The following is a 26,976-nucleotide window of genomic DNA, read 5'->3' as shown; positions in this document are numbered from 1 at the left end:
TTCTCAAGATTATTAAGCACGATTGAAAAGATAAATATATATTTTCAAAAGGCTCTTTTAAGATCGGAACAGGCAACCACGCCTATACCCTATAAAAGAAGAAGAAGAAGAAGATGAAGAAGAAGAAGAAGAGAAGAAGAAGAAGAAGAAGAAGAAGAAGAAGAAGAAGAAGAAGAAGAAGAAGAAGAAGAAGAAGAAGAAGAAGAAAAGAAGAAGAAGAAGAAGAAGAAGAAGAATAAGAAGAAGAAGATGAAGAAGAAGAAGAAGAAGAAGAAGAAGAGAAGAAGAAGAAGAAGAGAAGAAGAAGAATATCTCCACTTCTCTCAAATGTTCCTCTTCCTACACTTCTACTTTTTCTAAACAACACAGAGAATGTGTTGTACAAAACTACACTTTCAAGAATGTGATCGTTTTTTCAAGTGATTTGGTGGTTTTCTTCTATTAGCCAAGTTCTATCTTAAATCCGACTATCGTACTGCAATCGAGTAATATCATTCTAACTCTCAAAACTCATCCTTCACATTCATAGCCATAACAATTTTTATTCAAATTCAATACTCCAAACTAGAACCAACTATAGGGGCTGGAAAAAGGGGCTCAATACTACACGGATAACAACAAACCGATAACTCAGATCTTATGATATAAATCTCATAATTTCTACACTGAACTCATCAAAATTCATTATTCTTTCCTCCGCTCTTTATATAAGAAAGTTAGATTAATTCAAAAGTTTGTTTAGTGACGGATGACCCACAGTATGCGGCTTTTACGCTTCCGTTCCGATATCGTGGAACTACCTGTAATATTATCGTTACGGTAATAAAATTAGGTCGTGAAATCGGTCGTAAAACGCGCCGTAAAACGACACTGGAGTCGCCTAGCCGTCCGCGACACTCTCATCTCAAAAGAGCTTATATATCACTCCCACAGTATATATATTATTTGGATTATATACTTGATACTATTTCATATAACCGTCCCAAGCTCTGACCTTAATCTTAATTGAAAAGCAGAAATCTTTTGACTATAAAAACGTATCGCCATTTCAGGCCACCGGTATTTTCCGATAGCTTGAAATTTCCAAGTTCATTCCTCAAGAGTGTATATAAAATTCACTTCGGAAGTATTGGCTATAACTTATATAGATCTCTTCTTGTACAGCCTTCGACGGGTTTATGACGGGTTAGTATAGGGTCAAATTGATTGGGTGTAATAATAACAACCCAAGTTTTATAAGATGTCGTTTGGTGACACATATAGCCTCATATGTTATAGCTACAATAAAGGTCAACAATACTTGAAAATAATGATGTTTCTGAAATGGTCACAAGGAAATCAACAATTGGTTTGTTCCCACGTTGAATTGCAGTAAAAAGTAATAGAATGATTGTGGTCGTCAATGTAACGCCAAAAAATAATGATGCTTGCAAAGGCGGTTCGAATACTGTATAATTCAAGAATTCTATACAATACTCGTTGTCTAAACTCTTTCAAATTGAAGCAAAAAGTTTCTTAAGCAATAAATTGAATATCATTAACGTATTTCAACATAGTTTCTTAGCTCATAATAACAGAATTGTCGTAAATGTAGCTCCGAAAAATAATGAGGCTTGCAAAGGCGGTTCAAATACTGTATACCGCAATTCGAAGATTTCAAACAAATCTTATTGTCTGGGCTCTTTCAAGTTTGAAGCATAAACGTTTCTTAAGGCTGTGCAAAGGCTAAAAATAAACATTCTACTGGTAATATTTTTAAAAGTTTTTCTATTTATATAATATCAAGCTTTCAAAATAAAGTTTTCTCAGGAAAACAATTTTTTTCGATCATTACTTTCTGAGATATGTGCGCCTAAAGTTTAATTTTTTGGGACAGAACATTTCAAATTCGGTAAGAGATAAATCCATGAGATTTAGAGGATAGATTCTTCATGGTATTGTTGATCTAGTAGGTAGGCCTAAGACAAAAATTTTCTGAAAATATCAATTTTTGAGAAAGTTGTTCAATTTACCAAAAATGATGGAATATAACTCAACTAAAAGTTATTTTAAGCAAATTGAATAACTTTCTCAAAAAATTTATATTTTCAGACAATTTTTGTTTGATCAGATCAACAATACCATGAAGAATCTATCCTCTAAATCTCATGGATTTATCTCTTACCGAACTTGAAATTTTCTGTCCCAAAAATTTAAAATTTAGGCGCTCATATCTCTAAAAGTAATGATCGGAAAAAATGTTTTAAATGGTATACTTCATATTGTTTTCAGCATCATTCCATCTATGCTTCTACAATCGATCTGTTCGTAAGAGCCTCTTATCTTCTTTACTTTTCAAGATGACATTGAAAAACTATGCTTTCATTCGGCGTTCACAGTCTGTTATGGTTTTACTGTTACCATATATTACTAATTTTCTTATACTAGTAGTTATGTGAACAGTAGACCTCACGCAGTATTCTCATCCACAAGGTACCTGATTGAAACTATAGACCTTATGGAAATACAGCAATAGACTGGCTTCTCCACACATCTGTGTAATCACTTGTCAGCTGACTTATGATGAATAATTCTATAGTCTGATTTTTACTCTAATATTGGCGTATGAAGGAGGCTCCTTTTTCCTTTTATATTATCCTTGAAATGCAAAATTTCATAAATAAAAAAATGCAGTAGTGATATTAAATCTATTGCTTAAGGCTGTGCAAAGGCTAAAAATAAACTTTCTACTGGTGATATTTTTCAAAGTTTTTCAATTTGTATACTATCAAGCTATCAAAAATGAAAATGTTTTCCTGAGGAAACTACTGCATTTTTTTATTTATAAAATAGAATTAGAATACAGATATTGTATTTTTAATCTTTTATATTTTTAATTTCAAAAAAGGGCACTATAATTATATTTTAGAAATCACTAATGTATTTCAATAAAGTTTCCTAGTTCACAATAGCAGAATATTGTGGTCATCAATGTAACGCCAAGTGAGGCTTGCAAAGGCGGTTCAAATACTGTATAGTGTATAATTCGAAAACTCGATAGCTAGCTTTCCGAACTGTTTGAAATTTTAGAAGATTAAAATTGTTCGAGCAATTACATCCCACTATTCCAATGAAAGTTATCAAAACCCATCGAAACTTTCGACCCATTCGAAAATTCTACACAATCCTTGTTGCCTGAACTGTTTAGAGTTTGACGAATAAGAACTGCTTGACGAGATAAACTTCACTATTTCAATAAAGGTTATGAATGTAGTAATAAACTAATTGACCGAGCGAAGTGAGGTCTAAAATTCAAATCGACGGTTTGACATTTCTCTTAATGTTTAAATGTTTAAATGTTTATATGTTTAAATGTTTATATGTTTATATGTTTGAATATTCAAATGTTTATATGTTGCGCATTTACGGCGAAACGCGGTAATAGATTTTCATGAAATTTGACAGGTATGTTCCTTTTTTAATTGCGCGTCGACGTATATACAAGGTTTTTTGAAATTTTGCATTTCAAGGATAAAAGAAAAAGAAAAAGGAGCCTCCTTCATACGCCAATATTAGAGTAAAAATCAGACTATAGAATTATTCATCATAAGTCAGCTGACAAGTGATTACACAGATGTGTGGAGAAGCCAGTCTATTGCTGTATTTCCATAAGGTCTATAGTTTCAATCAGGTACCTTGTGGATGAGAATACTGCGTGAGGTCTACTGTTCACAGAACTACTAGTATAAGAAAATTAGTAATATATATGGTAACAGCAAAAACATAACAGACTGTGAACGCCGAATGGAAGCACAATTTTTTCAATGTCATCTTGAAAAGTAAAGAAGATAAGAGGCTCTTACAAACAGATCGATTGTAGAAGCACAGATGGAATGATGCTGAAAACAATATGAAAGTTTGTAGAACCCTAAAGGGTACTACAAATTACCCAAGTTATGGTTGAAACTAGTCGTTGTAATATTTTAAATAATATAGGGTACTACAAGTTTTCATATTGTTTCTATTAATTTTTTAAAAAGTTGCCCATTCAAGTGAAGTATTTTTATGGAATGATGAATACATGACATTTCATTAGAGAATTAGGTACTAAGTTTATAAATTTATTCGTAGCCTATATATATATGACATTACATCAAAGCAGAGAAAACTTCTATAATATATCATTTTAAACTTCTATCTTGTATTCTGTGATCAAAGTTTCCAGTTCCCCTGCGCCTACTTGTTTATATTAATGAGTGTGCTGCACAGGGTTGCCAACCGTCCCGATTCTGTCGGGACAGTCCCGATTTTTGTTAGTTTGTCCCGTGTCCCAACGCATTGTGTGCCGTACGCCAAATGTCCCGATTTATTGAAAAAGCTAAAACTATTTGGGTAGTTTGGTTTAAATTAATGTGATTGACAAATTACGACTTTAATGGTCAATGGAATTATTTTGATACAAGCAACGAAGCAGGTTGACCACTGAACAGGGGAAGGTGGCAGCACTAATGGAGACTGTAGACCAGTAGGAGTAGACACTCTAGACAGCTGAATACTCTAAGAATTACAACACCCTTTTGAGATTAATAACATAATATAATAAGACTACAAATTATAACTTCAAACATTTTAAAATATTTCAAATGGTGATGGTGTGATCACCGAAACTAGTAGTTGAAATATTTTTAAGTTTTAAAATGTTTGAAGTTATAATTTTTGTATTCTTATTATATTATGTTATTAATTTCAAAGGGTACTGTAATTCTATTCTATAAATCAAAATAACTTATTTAATTGGTCAAAATTGGTCTCTAAAATGCCTTAAAACGTCAGTATTGGACATCTATTTTTTTAATTTGAGGGCCCTCGGACACCCCTTTAACTTGGCGGTGGGGGGCCCCCGGTCACAATTTTTCCTCAAGTAAAGTTGGCAACCCTGGTGATGCATGTAAGAATGAATCAGATTGTGAATAAGTTATTGACATTGAGCAAATAAATTCATTCATAATTTGATCATGAGAATTAGCAGGTTACTCCACATCACTTAATCATGAGCTAATATATTTTAATAAACACACATAAGTTCTTGTTCCAGTTGAAACGAGCAATGAAAATCAATAACTAACGTAATAACTAGTCGAGAACTCCCTCTGGAACAGAGCAGTATGTTTTTGGCCGTGACCAAATCCGTTGTAACAAATTAATCAAAACAGAATAGCTTACATGTACAGTATGGACAAGTGAGCTTTGCACATAGAGCAAGAGCTAATAAATAGAAAATGTATGTACTGTACTTGACAGTTACATATTAATTCACGGCTAGTAAATTGTATTTTAAATGTCAACGCACACCCACCTATTAAAACTAACACTACAACACACTCACACGCGAATACACACATTCAAATAAATCTCCCACGCACGCGTATGTACAGGCTGAATAGACAGTGATATTTTTAGAGCAGGAATATATTTAAGCTCTACAATCTTTCCTCATCTAGTTTTTTCTGGTGCAATGTAAGAAAATATACATCTACCTTGCAACAGGAAAACCTACTAAAATAATTGGTAACTAGATACCAAATCTAGCTACTAGTTGTGGGCGAATTATAATGAATAACAAAGTGGTTTCTTAATTTCTTGGAAATAGAGGAGAATCGACAAATTTAATCTCAGCAGGGTTTCAATTTCAATTAATAGCTCTCAGAAAGTGAATGATAGTAATAATTATGAGTGAAATTGACAAGGAAACACATATAGTGATAAAATTCAACGGAATTCACATTCACAAATTCCATGGAGTTTAGAATGCAACACCAGAGTGATTATCATAATCGAATAAAAGATCGGTGTATAGAGAGGAGGGGGTGGTCAAATATCGGGGAATACTTCATGAATAATCAAATACAGTTCAAACAAGGATGGTATCTGATCTCAGGAAAAGCAAACTTAATAGAAAAATAGCCGTCAAATGATGAAAGTAAAAAGAGAAATGAAAAAGACTAAGAAATTGTCAAAAAACCACATTGATACTTTTACACCATTGTCAATCGACAATGTAATAACCGAAACCGGTCTTTCTAAGTATCAATAAATCTGAGGTTTTTTGACAATTTCTTAGTCTTTTTAATTTAATATGAATAATTACCACAATATCATCTTCTCAACTACACAAAAGGTAAAAAGAGAAAATGTGTATTTGTGTACATGCAGTAGGCCTACTCTTAAAATAGATCTTAACTCGGAAAAATTGAAGATTCCAAGTTGATATTTATTTATTCAGCAATCTTCAATAGCTGAAGGTTTTTTAAAAGTGAAATCATGAAATTGAAAATTATTTAGACTATATATAGATTATCAGTTATAACACTATAGTATTTCAAATGAATTGATGAAATTGTTTAGGATGTTAGAATAGTAGTGTAGCTACTGTATTAAAACTGATCATTTGATTGACAAGTGACTGCATAATTAATATCTGTAGTACAGCTTACTCAATTGAAAACAGATATTATAAATGAGGTTCCAGCAATGAATTGACTTGATAAGAAATTCCTGTAAGATCAACTATATTAATCTCCAGATAGATATTACTGAGATATTGTAATTGTCCAAATACTAATGTATTAATAATATTATTAAACGAAAATACAAATTTGGATTTTCGTTTAGTAATAATTATTATATTAATATCATTCTGGGTGGAACTAATAAGGCAACAGAGCTCCAATAACTGTCACATCATACATCACAAGATTAATCCCAGCTTATTCATGGCCGAAGATTATTTCAATCAAGCAATTTATGTTCTCAGGAAGAAATCCTATAAAGATTTGAGCAGCACCTTCCTTCTCCTAATCTGCCTGGCAAAAATGAAGCACAAATTACACGAAGAGGATGAACTTAAAATTAAATGAAGTAAGAAGGGAGTGAATTAGATTATTCGCGACTGAGTAGCGAGAACATGAAGTGATTGTGTTGCTCCTTACTTAACTATTCAGCTCTGAAAATAAATTCTCCTTAGCGCGCTGCTTATATTAGTAAGTCAAAGGAAAGTCTGCGACAGAATGCCTGCTTCTACTGGGGCAAAACTCGAATTTTCTCCATGTGATACACACAGCTTTTGAAACAACACTTTGCTTCGGAATATGAGCTGGATTCTGACTCCCAAACGGAGAAAGAAAAACTCTGAGAATATTTTAAAGGCGCCACCTGGCAGAAACATACAGAAAATAGGAAAGATTTGTTGAGCTGACGTTCTAACGCTGATATCACTTTTTGCGAGAATATATTTTGTGTTTCCTTATGAGGATGATTTCTTAGGATAACTGCAGTATCAGTGAACTTCAACCAGTAATGATACCCAAAATGATAAGGGTGGATTATTGAGATATCCTTCTTCTACGAGTACCGGACCAGAGGATATTCTTCTGCTATGTAGAGGACTCAAGATTCCTATTAATAATCATAATTATAAGCGTATTTTTTATTCTAGCTTCACACCCTTATGTAGCCTACTCCCCTATATATTATACTTCCCGTAATTTATACTTGATTGAAAAAGAGTTGGGGAAGATAGGAAGATCTTCATATTGAGATGAATGAATAGAATATACATTTATAATCCCACTTTTGAAAAATGATTAATTTTTATTTTCAGGCTCAATCGCCTAAAGCCAATAGCTTCTAAGCACGAGCATGGGATTTTTCGAAAATAAAAATGATTTGAGGAATTTAATATATTTATTTCATTTATCAATCTTATTTTTTATTTATTTATATGGTTTTTATCAGCAGAGAGATCATTTTAGTTGTTCTGCCTTGCCATATTACCCAATGCCATTTCCTATTATATTAAATAAAAAGACTGAGAAATTGTCAAAAACCACAGATTTATTGATAGTTAGAAAGACCGGTTTCGGTTGTTACATTATTGTCAATCTCTGATAAACTCTATTATATCTATGATATAAACTTGAACTTGAACGTTTTACAGTAGAAACATAACCTATTTTTTTGGACATTTTATTAATTTATCAAAATTTGGAATGGAATAGATTTGGGCCAAGCCTGTTGTTCCTTCCTAATCATATTTATATGATTTGTGATTCTGTCCACGAATAAATAGATAAATAAATAGATATTATCCTATTATATCATATTACCCTATTATATCTTATTATAGATGTCTTATATGAAATGAGATCAATACTGTAGTCAATTCAACTACTGACGTTAAGAAACCTTCATTACAATTTGAGACTTCCTACAAAAAGAATTGTCTGCATTGAAAGCCGACATTCCGAAATCAATTTTCGAAGATTAAGAGCCTGATCCGATTATGTGTTGGCTACGCATAATTGCATTACAACGTACTTGTACGTTTTCTTCTCTCGTTAAAGCACTCCTGCAGAACGTGAGTTCTACTAGACTCGGAACGAGACTTATTACCTACTCGCTTAGGTAACAAGCAATCGCCTTATACTCCAACCAAATTTATACTCCCCTTAATAATAGCAGAAATATTAATATCGCAAGAGATTCAAGAGCGCTCCTTCCTCCGTGAATTTAATAAACGCGATCTCTCATAAAGGAAATAGTACCTCCATTGAATAGACGTTTGTTATGAGGTGGAAATCTCATTTAAGACTTAGAAAAAGTTATTAGAAAAATGAATTTTCTTTCTTCCTCTTCTGAGAAATACAATATAGAATGAATAATAATAATTGATGAAAGAATATAATTATATGTGTATATATTGAAATAAAACCCACACGGGTTTCATAGATTCAACACTATTTTATTTATGGTTTCGTAAGAGTACATATATGAATCTTACTGATAGAAAATAAATTCTTGAAGAGATCTATGACGAAAGAAAATATAAAAAACCTTCTATACATATATTAAATTAATTAATTCAATTAACCCATTAGACAGTCGTTGATCCACAGATCAACAATTAATAAAATACTGTACGCTCAATGAAATTATTGAATTGAATGAGGGAATAACCGAACAAGGGAGCATTTAAATTCCAGATTATTCTCAACTTCTTTTTGTTACATTAAGGCCCGGTTGCACAAAAGCCGGTTGAATTTTAACCGTGATTTATTTCACGAGAACCAATCAGAGAAGCCGTCTTATCAAAAAGGCCTTCTCTGAATGGTTCTCGTGAACCAAAAATTAAAATTTAACCGGCGTTTGTGCAACCGGGCCTCAAGGTTTTATTTCATGTTTCCATTTTCATTTTTTAATATGGCATCTGCATGACGCTATCTATGAACTATATTTGTAAAGTAAGAATCAGAACATAAATACGTTGGATCTCCAATTCTGATTCCAAATACAACTCAAGATGAACCAGAGTCAAAATAATTAATTATTTACGTCTCAATTTGCCAATCCTTGATTATTCAGTGATTGAAGAAGAAGGATTATTTAGCAAAAATTACATATTGCTATTTGGATCCAAATTCGAAGGGAATAATGCAATAGGCAACTGCGATTATAAATCAATCCAGTTGATAACTTGGGATGAAATTCGGCCATTAGATCTAGAATAAAGTTTATGAAGATTATTACAGGGGATTAGTTATCTACTAATACTTCAAGAACTTCTGCCTTTTTTAATAGTAGGATTGAAAACTTGAATGAGTTATATATTTCATAGAAAGTGAATCATGAGAACTGGAAATTTAATTCCACTTGAAACCCGAATTGCGCTTTTATCAGTTTTAAGTAGGTGAACTTTAAAAGCTTGACAATGAGTTGAGACGTTATCACCACACGTATTCGCAAAGTATTAGGTCTAATCACTTTAAAGTTTCTGATTATAGGTAAAATATAGAATTTTTTCTTATTTGAGATCGATTGATAACGAAGGCAACCATTATAATCAACGATAATCGATTCTTTAGTGCACTTTCAATGATAATATTGATTGCTTGATCACCAATAATAATGACCTGTTGCCAAGAATAATTAATCGCTCCAAGCTTATGAACTAGTGAAGCCAAATTATTATCGTCGAGTTCTTCACTGGTCTGAATTTCTGCTGTCTAATTTTACTAATCAATGGAAACATTCCATTACTTCCAATAGTGGCTGTATAGTGGTATAGTAGTATAGGTACAATATTTTTTAAAGTTTATGTACAAGAGAATTATTCACGTTTCTGAACTGAAAGTATGTTTCATATAAGGGAGTGAGATTTTCATCTATTATTGCGTTGTGAAGACCCATAGACAATAACATTAGAACTCACTATACAATGTTATTTCAGTATTAAATTTGTAATGTAGAATCACATCATTTCACAAAATTAATTAATTAATGACTCTAATGAGGTGAAAAATGTATGCATTAATAAAATATTAAAAGGTTACCTTGATGTTATTTTTATTTCAATGTTACTTAGATTATTTTACTTTTTGTGTAGTTGAGAAGTTGATATTGTGGTAATTATTCATATTGGATGAAAAATACTAAGAAATTGTCAAAAAACACAGATTTATTGATACTTAGAAAGACCGGTTTCGGTTATTACACCATTGTCAATCTCTGATAAACCACAGATTTATTGATACTTAGAAAGACCGGTCTTTCTAAGTATCAATAAATCTGTGGTTTATCAGAGATTGACAATGGTGTAATAACCGAAACCGGTCTTTCTAAGTATCAATAAATCTGTGTTTTTTGACAATTTCTTAGTATTTTTCATCCAATATGAATAATTACCACAATATCAACTTCTCAACTACACAAAAAGTAAAATAATCTGAACCGGTCTTTCAAAGTATCAATAAATTTGTGGTTTTTTGACAATTTCTTAGTGTTTTTCATTCAATAGATTATTTCAATTCAGCACCATATTCTATTCAACAGAGAATTTGTATTTGACTCTATTTTCACTAATAATTATGTTATCTGAGCTGTAGAGTAGAATAGCTTTTATTGTTCAATGAACATTATCTACAATATTTTTATTTTAAGAAATGCCACAATTAAACCCTTGTTCTATGACCATCTGTGTTAGTTAACTGAAATGTAGAGTACTATTCAAACACGCAACATAAGACAGACAAATTGAGATATTCAATACAAACTGTTCCTTTAGTCAGAACGGCCAAGCGACATCTAAGATGATTGAAGCTATTTCAACTTTTACTGTCAACAATTTTACATCAATGAAAACATCACACGCTTCTGCTAAATCAATTGTAATAGCTCAGGGAACAATTATTAGTAATGATGCGAATGGAGACAGTTAATAGACACGATTTAAACACCAACAAATGAAGTGATAGATACAGTAGTCTAATCAGAATAGATGGCTTGATTCAATTATCAATTCAGATCTCAACTCTATTGTTATCATTGACTATCAATAGCAGACTCATTATTGGTTATATCATAGTTCGACGTAGCAATCAATGACACAATTGGAATGCTATCTTCTCATCAACCTTCAACTGAACAGATGTTTTGTAGGCCTATAATGTTCATAACAGACTGAGGTAATAATGTAAAAATTATATTATATAAATACAACAGGTTCAGCACTAATCAAGAAAATTCAGAGTAAAGTTAATTTGTATGGCTTTTGTTGGTGGGGAGTCCCTTGCGGGAAGGTCCCACCTCGCCTGAATATATCATTATAAGCTGTCAATGGGCCTTCTTACGACTGTCATACTTCAGCCGGGATCAACAGTTTAACGTGCCCATTCGATAACACGGGAGTGACCTGGTCAAAAACTTTTGACGATGAGCGGGTTTGAACCCGGGATCTAAAGCCTGCTATGCAAACACTATATCCACTAGACCACGGATCACGCGAGTCTGAGTTTTATACGTTTTTTTAATCTATAAGTTTAAAAAGAGATTGAACTTGAAACTTGATAGAATGGGATGGAATAATAATACGAAAAATATAAATATAGAGAGGGCCAAATATTGATAGATATTACTCAAAACAGAGCACAGGAATAATTAGTTAGAAATTGAAAGAATAAAGGGAGCTGGAGAGAATGCAGGATTAATATATGAACGGCGACTTGAGAAGTTAACGATTATTAAGAAGGTGGACATCACAAACATTCATCAGACAACGTTTCTTTGAAAATTCATTCTTTTGTTCGAATGAACAAAACTGGTGTACTCCAGCACTTTCGTTAATAGGATAGGGATAGCACTATAACGCTAGCAATTTCAGTTTAGGGGTTTGGTGGTCTGGATCGGTAGGCCTACCTATTGCGATGAATACACGTACTATAGTGAGGTCCATGTTATAATGGCAGTGGATAAAGATAGAAGACCAGCGTTACCGATTGTCTGCCTTGATTAATTATATTTTTACATTGTTGAAAACGGATTTGGCGACTTTGTGGAGCTGTAGAAAGATAGCGCTGTCTATTTTGTCGGATGATAGACAAGGATACCAGCATCAATGTTAATCAAATACTGCCATTATAACGTGGACCACACTATAGTACATTTCCAGCTTTAAATGTCACAAACATTGTTCTCAACAAATAAAACTGAGGGAAGCAATAATGCATTAGTTACCGTATTAAATCAACCCAAGTGGATTGAGTTATTTTTCCATTTTTAAATTGGCCCCTATGCAAGAAAAGTTTCCTGAAACGGACCTCAATTCAAACATTTATCTTAGGTAAAGATTTTCTATTAATATTGAAAAACAATCGAATCCCATTTAAAAATTTCAGATTTTTCTTGTCAAAATTCACAGCCAAAACCCTTTTGGTACCTTCTATAACAACGAAGAATTTGAACTACCTGCCGTACTGTATAGGCTAAGTTATTTTTGAACCAATGATACATCGGTTTACTTTTCCAAGAGAGTAGGCTAACTTATTTGGAAAAATATATTCTGATACTATATCAGTCATATTATCAATATTTATCATTCGAAATATAATTCATTCTAGGTAGTAGGTAATTCAAGGAAATAAATTTATGTTAGCATAAATCGGTGACAAGGCATTTGAAGGGATATCAAACAAGTTAAAATAATACATGGAATTTGAGGAGGGTACACATTAAGCACGATTCATGCTATTCTCAACAGGTGGTGGTGCAACTGAGGTAAATCAATGATTTGTCTAGTTAAATACTATTACATGAAAACGAGTTCATGAATCACCGAACTACGTTGAGAATGGTTTCCCCGTAAAACATAACCTAATCTTAAGTATGCTAAAATATTGAAATACAGGAATTGAATTCTTCCTAATCTCACACTCTTATCTACGGTACAATAAAGGTGAGGGGAGTAGGTATAGTATTCAGGTGTAACTCACCAAATGAAGTCCTTGCAGTGGCTGCAAAATGTCGGCTGCTTGAAGAACCGCGGAATGAATTTGTGATCTTTAACGTTATAAACATTTTTCTTTTTTAGCGCGCCTTTACGTCCGCGAAGCCTGAGACCGAACTTAGTATTTAGATCGTTAGAACTGGGACCTTCGTCGTTGACGTTAGAATCGTCGTCCGCCATGACTGCAAACTGCAAATGAAATTGACTTGACACAAGCAGACGCTACTGGCGGGCCCACGGCCTTCTGTATAGTAATCCTTCGTTGCTGTAGTCTACTTTTCCGCCAATATCCAATTTGTATTAAATTGGAGTCAGAGACTAGAAAATAAATATCAGATTCATTTACAATTTATTTCTTAATTTCTATTACTTGATTCTGATTATCCTTGTAAACTATTTGAAATTTTCAAAACCTCAACAATAGAGATCAAGTTAGCTGCGCTGTCATCAATCAGCTGTTCAGTTACATTCTCTTGTCACATTATGCCAAAAGTGTAATTAAGTCTATAATTTCAACATAAATCTCATAATGATTAGTTTTTGACTGAATTATATAGAAAAATTATCATGGAACTACAAGATATATTTTATAATAAACAGGAATACGTAGAAACGGTAAGTGTATCAGACATAACCTCAAAAAGAGTTATCTTGATTCTAAATATCGATATTTTGAATTTCTTGACTGAAAACTATTTTTTAGTTTATAAAGTATACTCGTCAACTAAAACCTTATTTAACTATAATCCTTATATTTCATTCGGCCACCAGTGGGTCGCCAAATTATCTGCGGTCCAAGTGAGTCAAGGAGCATTAGTTCTTATTGCGCTAATTTCACTGGGAACCTTAGATTCGGGTGCTTGGGCACCAGCGTTGATGACCCGGTTTGTTTTTTATTTGGATCGCCAGCCGGCAGCGTGCTTTAGTGTATAATCACATTGGATGCACCTATGTGCAAGTGCACGTAAGATCATGCATGACTAAGCGCCCAGATTAAAAAAAAACTGGAAAGAACCATAGGGCTAGAAGTGAAAGAACCATACCTACAATATTTGCGGGTGTGCGAAGAGCATAGCTTGGGAAGTGTAGACTCTCCGAGGTTGAGGTTGTCGAATGGCTGAACGGAAAGGGATGATATGATTTGACGGCGGCTTTGAGTTTAAGAAATTATGTGATACGGGAATTCAATTACTAGGATATGACCGACTCCTGGCGGACAACTTCAAAGGTTATGCCAGTTATGAATCTAATGCTAACAAATATAATTTAATTTATTGTGTAATAAATTCTATCATTGTATTGTTTACTAATACCTATTTTATTTTTGTAATTTTGTCAATAAAGTTTGTTTTACTAGGTACTACATAGGCTTATCTGCTTTGTTGAATGATAGACAAGGATAAACCCCATTTCTAATCTAATACTGCCATTATAACGTGAACTCCACTATTACAATGTTGATGTTAACATCAATGTTGATGTTAACTTGGTTATTTATTTTTAATCCACTTGGTGGAGAACTAGTAAACAATTATCGTATTGCCTATGCATGCTCCATATAAACCTCCTTGAAAGCATTACATTAATTTATTGATTCAACATTAAACTTCGTTTTAAAGTGCCACATAAACAATAGAAGTTTAATCAAACCTCCATTACTTTTACAGGCGTCAGGCAACAAAGTGAGCCGGCAGACTGTGTTGTGTGGTTCACAAAATATAGTTCTGAATGGCAAAGTGATCGTTCAGTCGGATGCTATAATTCGTGGTGATCTGGCCAATGTTCGAACAGGGCGATACTGCATAATTAGTAAGAATGCAGTCATTCGACCTCCATTCAAAAAATTTAGTAAAGGGTAAGAAAGTTAATTCTACAAATTACATTATGGTTATTCGTCGTTTGTAAAAAAATATTTAGTAAAGGGTATGAAAGTCAACTCAACAAATTTCAATTGTGTATTCGTTTGTGAAAATCGATAATTCATCATAATTAAGGTATTAATTCCCTTTGGAAGCTCTTTATTTCGAACCAGCGAGCAAGAGAGACGTTGGGAGACCAAGGAGAAAGTGGTCTCAAAATTAAGTAGAATTATAAATATACATTTCAATTTTGAAGAGCGGTACAGTCAGTCATGTCTATACCGTGAGTCAGATCATGATGATAATAATATTATTGACCTGTTTAAGTACAGTAATTATTACCTGAAATCATTAATCTATTGACACAGGACTTGAATAGTAATACATTTATTTTCAACCCAGCTAAAAGTTGAATGACCCACAACTCTTAGGCTACTACCACAAAGTTGGATATTTTCCAAATGTTGAGTACTGCTATGTTGAGAAGTTGTCAGGTTTGTGTTTTCCAACTCCTTTAGCTAGAAATTTTCAAATTTTTGTTAACTTATCAATAATTAAAATTTAGAGAATTCTGATCGTGGATGATCATGAATTTCGCTCATTCTACTCAATGGATATATTATGATTTACTGCTTCAGGCGAACACACACAGACTGAGTAAAAACTCCTTCCCTGGTGTTCTAATGTTGCGACGCAATTAGTTTGATTTTTCTCCGTATTTCTGCTGTTCTGTTCCTTCTCCTTTACAAACTATGCATATTGAAGCAGCCTACAATCTAGCCCTTGAACCATCAGACACTTGAATACTGACACCTGGAAATGAATACACTGCACCTCTATTGGAATATTGTTAAAATGTTGAAAATCGCGACTAACTCATGTCATTATTTATTATTGTACAATATAGATTCACATGCTTTTTTCAGAGTTGCGTACTTTCCACTGCATATGGGAGATAATGTCTACGTTGGCGAAAACTCAGTTGTAAATGCTGCAGCTGTTGGTTCTTACGTTTTCATAGGAAACAATGTTGTCATTGTAAGTATTCAACATCACATACACAATTAACTAACAATATCATAACTACATAGTTTACCATATCATTCAGTGTCAAAAAATATTTGTTTGTTTCAGACACATGGGTCATCTTCAAAATAGAATAAGTGAGGACACATTTTATGCTTCATAGCTTTGAGGAGACTGTTTTCAGTAATGTTCTTATAATTAAGTATACAATTTTTCAGTATACAAAAATTGAGTCTTTGAATCTGATGGAGTAAAAACCCTTTAAATCGTAGGGTAAATAGTAAATGTTTTATTCCATCTTCAAAACTCACTATCGCAAAACATCAATCACCACTTGCGTAAAAAAGAAAGAGGTCACAAACTTATTCAATAAAATATCAATATTAAGACCAATCCAGTAAATGAGATGAACACAGAACAATAAACTGAAACTAGATAAAAATATTATACAAACATCAATGTAGCATTTATTTGTTCTTGAATTTCCTTCACTATAAAAATAAACTACACTTGAAATGTTTTGAAACTATATAGTCTACAAAGTAAGTCTAAAACACTAAAAATAAATACTCAATAGTAGATAGATAAACTTCAATTACATACTTCAAAGACGTATATGTGGAAGGTTGTTCATATCTGACTAAATCTCAATTTAAGTTATGAAGTATTTGAATCTTCAATTTAAGGCACTTTTATATTCTTATTATACTTTTAATATATCAGGGTAACTTCGTGGTACAATGTATAATGTAGTTGATGAAAACACTTCAATTCGAGGTTTGTCCATGGTATGCTAGTTTCACCTTCAGTTAGTTCGAATTTGAATTTTTCTTTAATTATATTTCAAAGCTTTTATACCTTCGATTATTTTCAAGTTTTACTGGTTATTGTGTGTGTACTTCAAAACACCTCCTTATTAATTGATGTTCCGTAAATTTCAGGGCAGGCGATGCATATTGAAGGACTGCTCGATGATTGAAGACAACACAATTCTGCCCCCTGAAACGGTAGTCCCACCCTTCACCAAGTACAGCGGGTCACCGGGACTGTGCGTAGGAGAGTTGCCTGAGTGCACACAAGACATCATGGTCGAATTCACCCGAAGCTACTATCAGCATTTTGTTCCATTTCCCCAGCCTGATAAACAAGTGGCAAAATGACATTCATAATTCATAATTCATAACATTCATAATTCAGCTGCGTCAAAATGAACATTCAAGTCTAAGCACTGTAAACATTCATAATTCAGCTGCAAAAAACATAAAATGATTCACAGCTTAATTTCTGTACATAACTGATAAACACTCATCATATTAATATTGTATTGTTCGAATTTAATTTCAATAATTTATAAGAATAAAATAATCTAAGATTTTGTCAATAATTTATTGTTTTTTGTTCATAGATAACCTGGTCTTCAAAAACTCTTTTTTTGTTATAAATAATTTTCAATGATAGTTATGAAGTGAAAAGTGGAATCTAACCTTATTCTTTTTTGAAACTTTTATTTGTTTAAATTTGGGAGAAGACAGTTTTGGGCTATGCCTGTTGTCTTCTCCCAATCATATTTTAATTATGATTTGTGATTGTGAATAAAATAGATAAATATTCATTGGGTAGTGATTTTCAACCAAACTCAAATATAAATAGAAATAAAAATAAAGGAAAGCTCCGCATAATATTAGATTTGATTGTCTCTTTTCTGTATAGGGCTACTTTTAATATAAATATAAATAAAAATAAAAATCTTAGTACCCTTTTCTGAATTATTTAATCACAACATGTTTTAACATTGATGCATTTTCAAGTACATATGAAAATGGCATCAATGTAGAAACATGTGATTAATGATTCAAAAAAGGGTACTAAGGTTTTTATTTTTATTTATATTAAAAGTAGCCCTATACAGAAAAGAGACAATCAAATCTAATATTATGTGGAGCTTTCCATTATGATTAAAAACAGACAAAGTGATTAAATTATAACATCGATTATAAACGAATAATAGGATTTGTTGAATGGGGCACATTTTCATCTATATACTCCAGTTAACATGGTGAGAAGTTTTCCATATTATATTCTGTAGATATTATGGTTTTGAATATATTTTGCGGTTGATTTACTCAGAGTTTCAAGTGTACCTACTTGATTTGTCTAGTGTAAAATGCTTCACAGCAGTAAGTTATGTACAACTCACAATAATTTTAGTAAACAGGTTTAACAAATATTTTACTTTAAAAAACTTTTAAAACATTTTCCTATAGTTTTTATTTTTAATGTCTACATTCTATCTACTCATTGACCAATTGATATTTGAGTTTGATTAAAAAATGAGGTGTGACTAATATTTCAAATTATCCAAACTACCTGCCTCGCCTAAACATGTACGAGAGTTCTAGTATTGGAGGTAATAATTGATAAATAATATTAAAATTCGAGTAAAATCAAATAATGGATTTGAAGCACTTGATTACAAGAAAACATACAGTATAGACTACAGTGATGATTTAAAGCAGTGACAAATTGTAAAACATGGTTGTTTGTTCAATTAGTTATTAAAGCTGAGAACTTGATTTTCCTATGCTTGGAGAACGTTGCGGAGTGTTCATACTACCCTCCAAATGCGCGATGTGCGAAATAAGCTTATAAGATAATTATTTCATAATTTTCATTGCCTTCTCTGAGAACAATAGGGAAACAAAGTCAAAAATATAAAATAGAACATCGAAATTTCATTATACTTGCCTTACATTATGTACAAGCACCGCTCTCTTTGGTTTACTGAATCATCAGCTTATTGAACACAGACTCTCAAAGTTGCATTCTTCAAGTTTCTCTAAGAAAAAGTCTAGAGGACACAAATCATCCTCATCAGAACAATTCGGAATCGTCACTGGTTTCTCTTGATGCAAGGTTAGCACTTTCAATTCATCTCCACATCTGTGAATAGAATTCAAATGTGTTATTAGCATGTCCTATTCCACCCTCTAGGTTTCCTAATAATTGCGAAGTATTGCTACAACGCGGACTAGCTACAGTCGGATATGGGTCGGGGTCAGTAGCCGTACTGACAGGTGGAGTTACCGGACCTACACTTCTCCCTCTATCCTGATTCTTTACCCTCTGCTTCTTTCGCGAGATTTTTACTTTCAGGGGAAGAGTGTTTGCCCGTGCCGTTGCTGGCCGATTCGGCCCTCGGCCTTTGGAATACAGGGTGGGTTTTAAGGGAGTTAAGATAACCCTACACAAGGAGACGGATCTGACTATCAGATCCCTACCAATAATTCTATTTATAAAGGTAGTACGCAATCTGAACCAACTGCGAATTGACGGCGAGCAAGCTGTACCTGCAAGCCCGGGATGTGGTTTTTCTATGGGGTTTAAGGTGAGAGCTATGAGGTAAAGGTATGACGGAACTATGGAGTTATTAGTAGTATTTGAGATGTGGTTAAATAGGGCACGGTATAGGGTGTAAGCTATAGAGAATAGGGTGCAGGGTATGAGGTATACGGTATAGGGTATAGGGAACAGAGAATCAATAAGGTTATTATTCTCAACAGCAAATAAATATCTGCTCAATAATCCGCAATCTGAGAATTTCGCTCTAGCTCTTAGCACGCTGGACCTGCTAGCTAAACATAGTATACCTATTTCAATTTTATGATAATTAAAGTTTGGAGGATGAGGTTTCGGGTGTCGGATTTCTGAATCGCGAGCCTGCGGCTGCGAAAGGATTTTCAGCAATTCTGAAACTGCTAAACAGGATTTCCGCGCTAATCTGGTGACTGCGCGCCGGTTATTAAGGGCCAATCTGTGACTGCCCTCAAGGGTATGGGAATCGCTCTCAATCGTCCGAAACGCTTTTAAATTAATAGTCAGTATGTTGACTATTATGAGAGGATAGAAAAGATTTTTCACAGACACAGTCTGTAGAATAATATCGGGAAGACAACAGTCTGTCGTTGTCAGGGTAGGAAAGGATTTTTCCAGGATTTTCCACAAGGAAAATATCGAGTCAGAGACTCCTAATTCAGGAAAAGATTTCAATAGACTTTTCCAAGTAATTGCCAGTCTAAGGACTACCAAAAGATCGATCTCTAATTTGCAACTGAGATCACGGGAAAATTCGTGAATTTTCCACAGGTAAAGCCAGCAAATAATATTTGCTAATAAAGAAGACAGGTTTCTAAGAATTTTAGAAAGGATTCGCGGGTCTGAAAACCCGCGACTAGGACGATCTCGAATCTGAAACTGAGATCAGGAAGGATTTTAACACAGGAAGGATTAAGAGAAAGAAAGAGAAAGGATGCCGCAGTCTAAAAACTTCGGCGAGGAAGTCCTCAAGCTGTACCTGAGAGCTAGAAGGACTTTAGTAAAGGGAAAGTTGAGAGAAAGAAAGAGAAAGGACGTCGCAGTCTACCAACTTCGACAAGGACGAACTCAACCTGTACCTGAGTTCTCTAGGAAATGATTGGAATTTTCCTACTAGGTATTACAGCAAGTCAGAAACTGCTAAGAAAAGTTAAAATACTGGGCCACTCTATAGTATGAAAACCAAGCAAGGAAAACTTACTATAAATGATAATAATTTCTCTGCAGGGACAAAAATTAATCGAGAAAACTATTCTCAAAAGGAACAGGGATTTTCCCACAAGAATAAAAATTAATTGAGAAAAACTATTCTTAAAAAGGACAGGGATTTCCCTTCAAGAATAAAAATTCAATGGAGAAAAATTACTCTTTAAACTAAAGGCCACCTTACTACAGAGAAGGAAAAATATACGGACTACCAGTCCTGACATACAATTACCTGAATCGACGTGGATACTGATACGGAGAATAGCGAACCGATTCCCACTTCCCGTATTATAATTAAAAACGTCGTGAAGCGACAGAGTCGAGGCTTATAAATTAAGTACTCAAAAATAATCCGCTATAAGAGCCTAGCTAAATTTCCCACTCAACTATTTGTAGCACAAACTTGAGATCCCTTACAGGTTTCAAACCAAGGATAACACGTTCACCCCCAGTGATACGAATTCGGGAAAAAAAGCCGACAAGAAAGACAAACCCACAGGGGAATTCTAACTCCGAGTTGCCCGGAACTCGTCCTACAATATTCTATGTCAACACAAAATAGAATAATAATTAGTATCGGGAACGTCGTAAGGAGAGGAGATTCGCGACCCGATCTCACGCTCAACCACCGAACAACTGCCCTAAATGAAACCTACAAGGACAGAGAATCCCCCAGGAAAATCCACCTTCAAACAGTCGGCAATTCGACATACAATATTCCATTCACTAAGATACAGAATAGAATATTAACCCTCTAGTACACCACTATTAGGAGCGCCGCTCGGAACGCAGCCGTACACAAACCCGTTCACCGAACAACTGCTTCTCTCCCAGGTCTTCTTGAAGCAGCACCGGGTCGCTGAAAATTAGGAGGCCGGGGGAAAAGAGATTGCCGACCAATGGGAGTCTGAAAAGACGATCACGCCACTGGTCATGTGACAGGGTTTGAATCCACTAGTGCTGATGCTAAGGGTGCAGCTAATGATGACAATGATACTAATTGCTACACTAAATCAGGCCGGTAAACAATATTTCTCACCAGAAATTACAAGAAGAATGATACCGACTCGACTCGGTAGCCGCTTATCGTTTTGATGATACGGCTGCTGCTGCTGCAATACTAAATACGAGAACGCTCAGAGTGGTAAACAAGATCTGGAAATTTCTGGTTATGATGAATCCGCTGCTGATGATTCATAGGGTTGCCGACGATGGTGATGATGGGCATACACTACTACAAGTCTAACAAGATATATCTGGAAGTCGACCCTATTCTTATTCTAAAACAGAATAAATTCGCTAATTTTACACTAGACGACGGCTCTCCATCCGTCACAAAAATTCACTTTGTGACAGTGTATAGTCAAAAAAATATTTATTTCCAATATTATTTCCACTTCATGAAGTGGAAAGAATATGAAGAGAAAACTTCAGTTCTGGGTGAGTGAGGTCTATGGTGCTGATAGTTATATCATAGTATCTTCCTCTATGGTTATACACCATTGAATTGTGTAGGAAGTCTTCCTTTTATTTATTTATTAGTAGACAATAGATACAATGCAGGTAAAAACATCAGGCATTCGCCCAGAACTGCTTTAAACCTTAATTTGGAATACACAGTCTAGAGGTTATGTAAATGATAACTTAATTCACACACTATTTTGACTCCAAAAAATGTATGTACTACAATAATTTTGAATTTATCAGATTAATTAATTTTAAAATACAAATCCAAACAAAAATCTTACTTCACAATTACAAAAAATATTACAAATTTCACTTAAATCCACAAATTATAGGTACTCATGTTAAAATTCTAAACGTCAAAACATCTGATTAATATGAAGTAATATTAATTAAAAGTAAGTATGCATATTCACTTGGTGACTCAACTAAATTGCAAGGTTTTAGTACGCAAAGAATAGGAACAGCACATTAAAATAGTTATTTCCCACACAAAGAATCGCACAGTATTTCTTACAAACAAAGAAAACTACTGAACTAAAAATATACTGTTCTTTCAAAGTTCTTTGAAAGCTGTACAATAATATCAGAGCCACTAATTTAACGTTCAATCGTAGACAAACATTGCAGCTTCGTCGAAGCAATTGGTACTAGCAATCAGGATTCGTTGGTGTACAAAAATGTACGGTGAAAGGTACACATGAAGAGCATGAAAGGTAATCATGAAGAGCATGAAAGGTAATCATGAAGAGCATGAAAGGTAATCATGAAGAGTATGAAAGGTAATCATGATGAGCATGAAAGGTAATCATGAAGAGCATGAAAGGTAATCATGAAGAGCATGAAAGGTAATCATGAAGAGCATGAAAGGTAATCATGAAGAGCATGGAAGGTAATCATGAAGAGCTGAATTATGAAAGGTAATCATGAAGAACTGACTTATGAAAGGTAATCATGAAGAACTGACTCAAGGTTCACTATTACCTGCAATTTGATTGATCTATGAGTCAGCCGATTTCATTCCAAGAAAGACATGCAAAAGTACAAAAATTAACGAAAATTATAATTTATGATACGATAATTTATAATCTATAAGAAATAACATGTTTATTATTAATCCGTAAACTTGTTAAATAGTGTCAAACAATGTCATAATAATAGTCTCAATCTTTGGTGACGTACTGGGGTGTATTAAGTCTCAAGCAATTATATCATAAGAATGTGTATTAACATGGAGAAACAATAGCATAAGTAGATATCCCATGGTATAGGGCGTTTATGTCGCTACTTTTACTGTTATCTCAAGCTGATAACTTTCCTGTGAAGCTTTATGACGCTGGTAGTCTCTCATATTGTGCTGTTCATACACTCTTCCCCGATCAAAACAGTAAAAATCGACAGTAATCGGCTTGAGATAACAGTAAAAGTTGCGACATAAACACCTTATGCCATGGGATATCTACTTGCGCTATTGTTTTATTGGTATTAATCAGTGAAATTGAAAATATATATTTTTTCAAAGGCAACTCTCTACGAGTTTTTTAATCCCAGGTGATGATGAGGGGATCGGGATGAATGAATGGTAATACAGAACAAACGTTTCTATTCGTGATGATTTAATGAATGTTTCAATAGAGAGATGATGAATACATGAAATGAAACCTGAGAAAGAGTACCTAGCTGAGAGCGAAACAAAACCTGAATTACCAGATAAATCTCTACTAAGAACCTACTTGCTATTTACTATTATCTTGTCAAAATTAATATAATTTAGTATGAATTGTGTAACCAATTGTATAAAAAGTGGTAAGATTCCGTCAACTTCTAATTTGAACATAACTACAGAACGTTAGCTTGTTAATCAGTCTGTAGCCAACACATATCTGATTTTTGAAAACAATTTACAGTTTCCAGATTGTACAAGTTATTTTTGAAAGTAGATCTGATAAAATCAAAAGCTTACTCACCGATACAGTACAAAAGCAATATTTGTGCCGAACGCATCAATTTGTGATACTCTCCACAACCGATTCGATTGCTTATCAAAGTTATCGGATAGTAGGGGCAATTCGTCTTCGTAGAGATTCAAATAGGACAACATCTTCAATAAAGTTCCAGAATGTGAGAAATAAAATACCGATTTTGTTGGTTCGTCACTCCTGTTGACATAAACAACTGAAATTAAAACTTGATTTGATTTAAATTAGCTCGAGAATTGTCAAGAAGATTCCAAAAGTATGTAAACAACGAAATTCAAGTTGATTAAACGATAATTGGATGTGTTTCAAAGTTTTTTCAAATGAATTGAACAGTTTATTCATTAATTATTATTAAACGAAAATCCCAATTAAATGATGTAAATCACCCCGAAGACTTCTGCTACTGCAAATATTGACAACAGGGTAAACAGCTAGATGGAAATTCGATGAGCGCTACTATACAAAAATCATTTGTCAGCCCAGCTTTGTATTAAATGAGCGCTGCTATCCAGTGATTGTCAGTTTGGTGTAAGGGTAAGCATTCCTGACCGGCAATTAGGAGGTACTGGGTTCGTTTCCCGGGCTGACAAATAATTTTTGTATAGTAGCGCTCATCGAATTTCCATCCAGCTGTTAACCCTGTTGTCAATATTTGCAGAAGCATTAGTCTTCGGCGTGATTTACAGTATTTAATTGGGATTTTCGTTTAATAATAATATTATTCATTAATTATCATTTGAGCAAATGCAACTTCCAATTTATTTCCATATGTAGTTTATTTATTGTCAAATTATAACTCGTGAGCATTATAAAAAATATTTCAGGATAGAATAAAAGCAGATATTTCTAGTAATTTATTTTTATTTGATACTAAAAATGGTATGATATCTGAGTGATACTTACTGGAAATGTGCAACCATGTCTTGATAGGAAATACATGCCTGCTCGTGGTTCAAATCGAACCCATGTCCATCTCTCCAATAGTATTTCAAATCTTCAGAGTATTCCAGCACCTTTTAAATACGAACACATTTATTAGAAAATGATATGAGTTTGAATAAAATACAAAAAGATTTAGTACACTCATACTTACTTGTATACTCTATACTCATTTCTTTCAGAAATAGATCTCACCTAAAAACATTTTTGTATTTTTTAAAGTTATCCTTCAACACTGATGGGGGGACACTTTATTATGAGCGCACCAGTATTAAAAATAATAAATACTGGAAAGTCGAAATAAACCTGAAGCAACTAATAACTAGAACTGAATCAAAATACACTGTTAGGCTAGGCTCACACTTGTTAGTCAAGACAAGACAAGACATGATCAGACACGATTAGTCAAAATACTTCACATTGCTGCTTATGACGCAACACACACTGATTAGTCATTGCAATTAGACATGTCATCATAAGCAACTATGTGAAGTATTGTGACTAAACGTGTCTGATCATGTCTTGCCTTGTCTTGACTAACTGGAATGCGCCTAGCCCTAGGCTAGCCGCACACCAGTTACTCAAGACAAGAGATGATCAGACACGTTTAGAGATGAGAGGTGGCCCAAAAAGATACTGAATTGGGATCCACCTGGAAAAAGAAGGAGAGGTAGACCGCCCGAACTGTGGAACAAACAGGTGTATACGTGTATGAGGAATAGAAATCTGGTCCAGGGAGACTGGAATAATCGCAATAAATGGCAGATGGGATGCGAGAAACGGCTGGAGCTGTAAAATAGACTCGCTTATATATATATATATATATATATATAATATATATATATATAATATATATATATATATATATATATATATATATACTAATCAGTGTGAGTTGCAAAAAAGTGAAGTATTGTGACTTGTCAGATCATGTCTTATCTTATCTTGACTAACTGGTGAGCGCCTAGCCTAACCCAATACTATCGATATTTTAATATCGACATAAGTGAGCACTGGCGCACTCAAAGTAAAGTCTACCTCACTGATGAAATAAACAGATGGTACTGTTGAATGAACTTTGAACTAAGCCAAAAAACACCAACAGAGTCAATGTATCTCCAAATTCTAATTCTCATCTACCGGCAACAGACAGACCCCTAAAGTATCAGACACAGCATTCCACGTAATTTTCAAGCCTTCGCTGTTCCGTGTCTGGACTGTATAGTGCAAATATTAATACTCCAATTCAAACCATACATGAAAGAGTACTTTTCATTCATTTCCAGTCACGGTCTCACAAGTTGATCCCTAGACCGATTTACCCCTTCCACAGCATCAAGACGCAACTGTGCATAGCAATAACATTAGATCAATTAGCTGAGTTTTTGCTAGATATTTGAGTCAAGAGCCTAGCAAGGCGTAGTTTTATAATTAGGAATACAGCAGTCAGGCATGGGCAGTTGAAGCAGGCTCCATCTTCGATCATAGAGCTTTCTATTCTGTATTGTACAAATATCCAATATCGTGATAAAGGCCAGGTCTTACTGCAGATGTCGTGTTGAATAATTTTAAAACATAGTGCCCGTTGCGCGAAATCGTGATTAATTTCACGAGAACCTATCAGTGAAATTAATCACGATTAAAATTTAACCGGCTTTTGCGCAACCGGGTCATAGTAAACTGTTGGCAGTGTCATATTCCAGACGAATCCATTAACTTTTATCAAGAAATCATCTAACAGTTAGAGTCTAACTAATAGAAGCTCCTTCCAATGATCCACTTTGATTATGAGTTTTTGAACACATTGACTGGGCGC

General features: G+C 33.8%; 3 protein-coding genes across 9 annotated transcripts in view; 1 reads left to right on the top strand and 2 right to left on the bottom strand.

Annotated features, from left to right (window-relative positions):
• The window catches only part of LOC111052561 (protein kinase C, brain isozyme), a 195,124-nt gene extending 181,487 nt beyond the window's left edge, over nt 1-13,637 (bottom strand). The window contains exon 1 of one of the 4 annotated variants that reach the window (XM_022339282.2): nt 13,302-13,637. In XM_022339282.2, the coding sequence (XP_022194974.1) occupies nt 13,302-13,495 (194 nt within the window). In that variant the 5' untranslated portion in view covers nt 13,496-13,637. The remainder of the gene's footprint in view (nt 1-13,301) is intronic. The other 3 variants (XM_022339283.2, XM_022339284.2, XM_022339286.2) reach the window with 3 other exon arrangements.
• A 105-nt stretch (nt 13,638-13,742) lies between these two features.
• LOC111052565 (dynactin subunit 5) lies at nt 13,743-17,584 on the top strand. Its single transcript, XM_022339290.2, has 4 exons — nt 13,743-13,930; nt 14,983-15,170; nt 16,101-16,212; nt 17,142-17,584. Exons 1-4 carry the CDS (start codon nt 13,883-13,885, stop codon nt 17,358-17,360), a joined length of 567 nt encoding a protein of 188 aa, XP_022194982.1. The 5' UTR covers nt 13,743-13,882; the 3' UTR covers nt 17,361-17,584.
• LOC111052563 (multiple inositol polyphosphate phosphatase 1) overlaps nt 16,637-26,976 on the bottom strand; it is a 40,278-nt gene continuing 29,938 nt past the window's right edge. For 2 of the 4 annotated variants that reach the window (XM_039436136.1, XM_022339288.2), the window contains exons 7-10: nt 25,125-25,234; nt 24,210-24,401; nt 18,946-19,140; nt 16,637-17,337 (exon numbers count right to left, since the gene is read on the bottom strand). In XM_039436136.1, coding sequence (XP_039292070.1) covers nt 18,990-19,140; nt 24,210-24,401; nt 25,125-25,234 — 453 coding nt within the window. In that variant the 3' untranslated portion in view covers nt 16,637-17,337; nt 18,946-18,989. The remainder of the gene's footprint in view (nt 17,338-18,945; nt 19,141-24,209; nt 24,402-25,124; nt 25,235-26,976) is intronic. The other 2 variants (XM_039436137.1, XM_022339289.2) reach the window with 2 other exon arrangements.

Source organism: Nilaparvata lugens, chromosome 10 (genome assembly GCF_014356525.2).
Source record: "Nilaparvata lugens isolate BPH chromosome 10, ASM1435652v1, whole genome shotgun sequence".
Classification (NCBI taxonomy): domain Eukaryota; kingdom Metazoa; phylum Arthropoda; class Insecta; order Hemiptera; family Delphacidae; genus Nilaparvata; species Nilaparvata lugens.
This window is presented reverse-complemented; position numbering and strand designations above follow the sequence as displayed.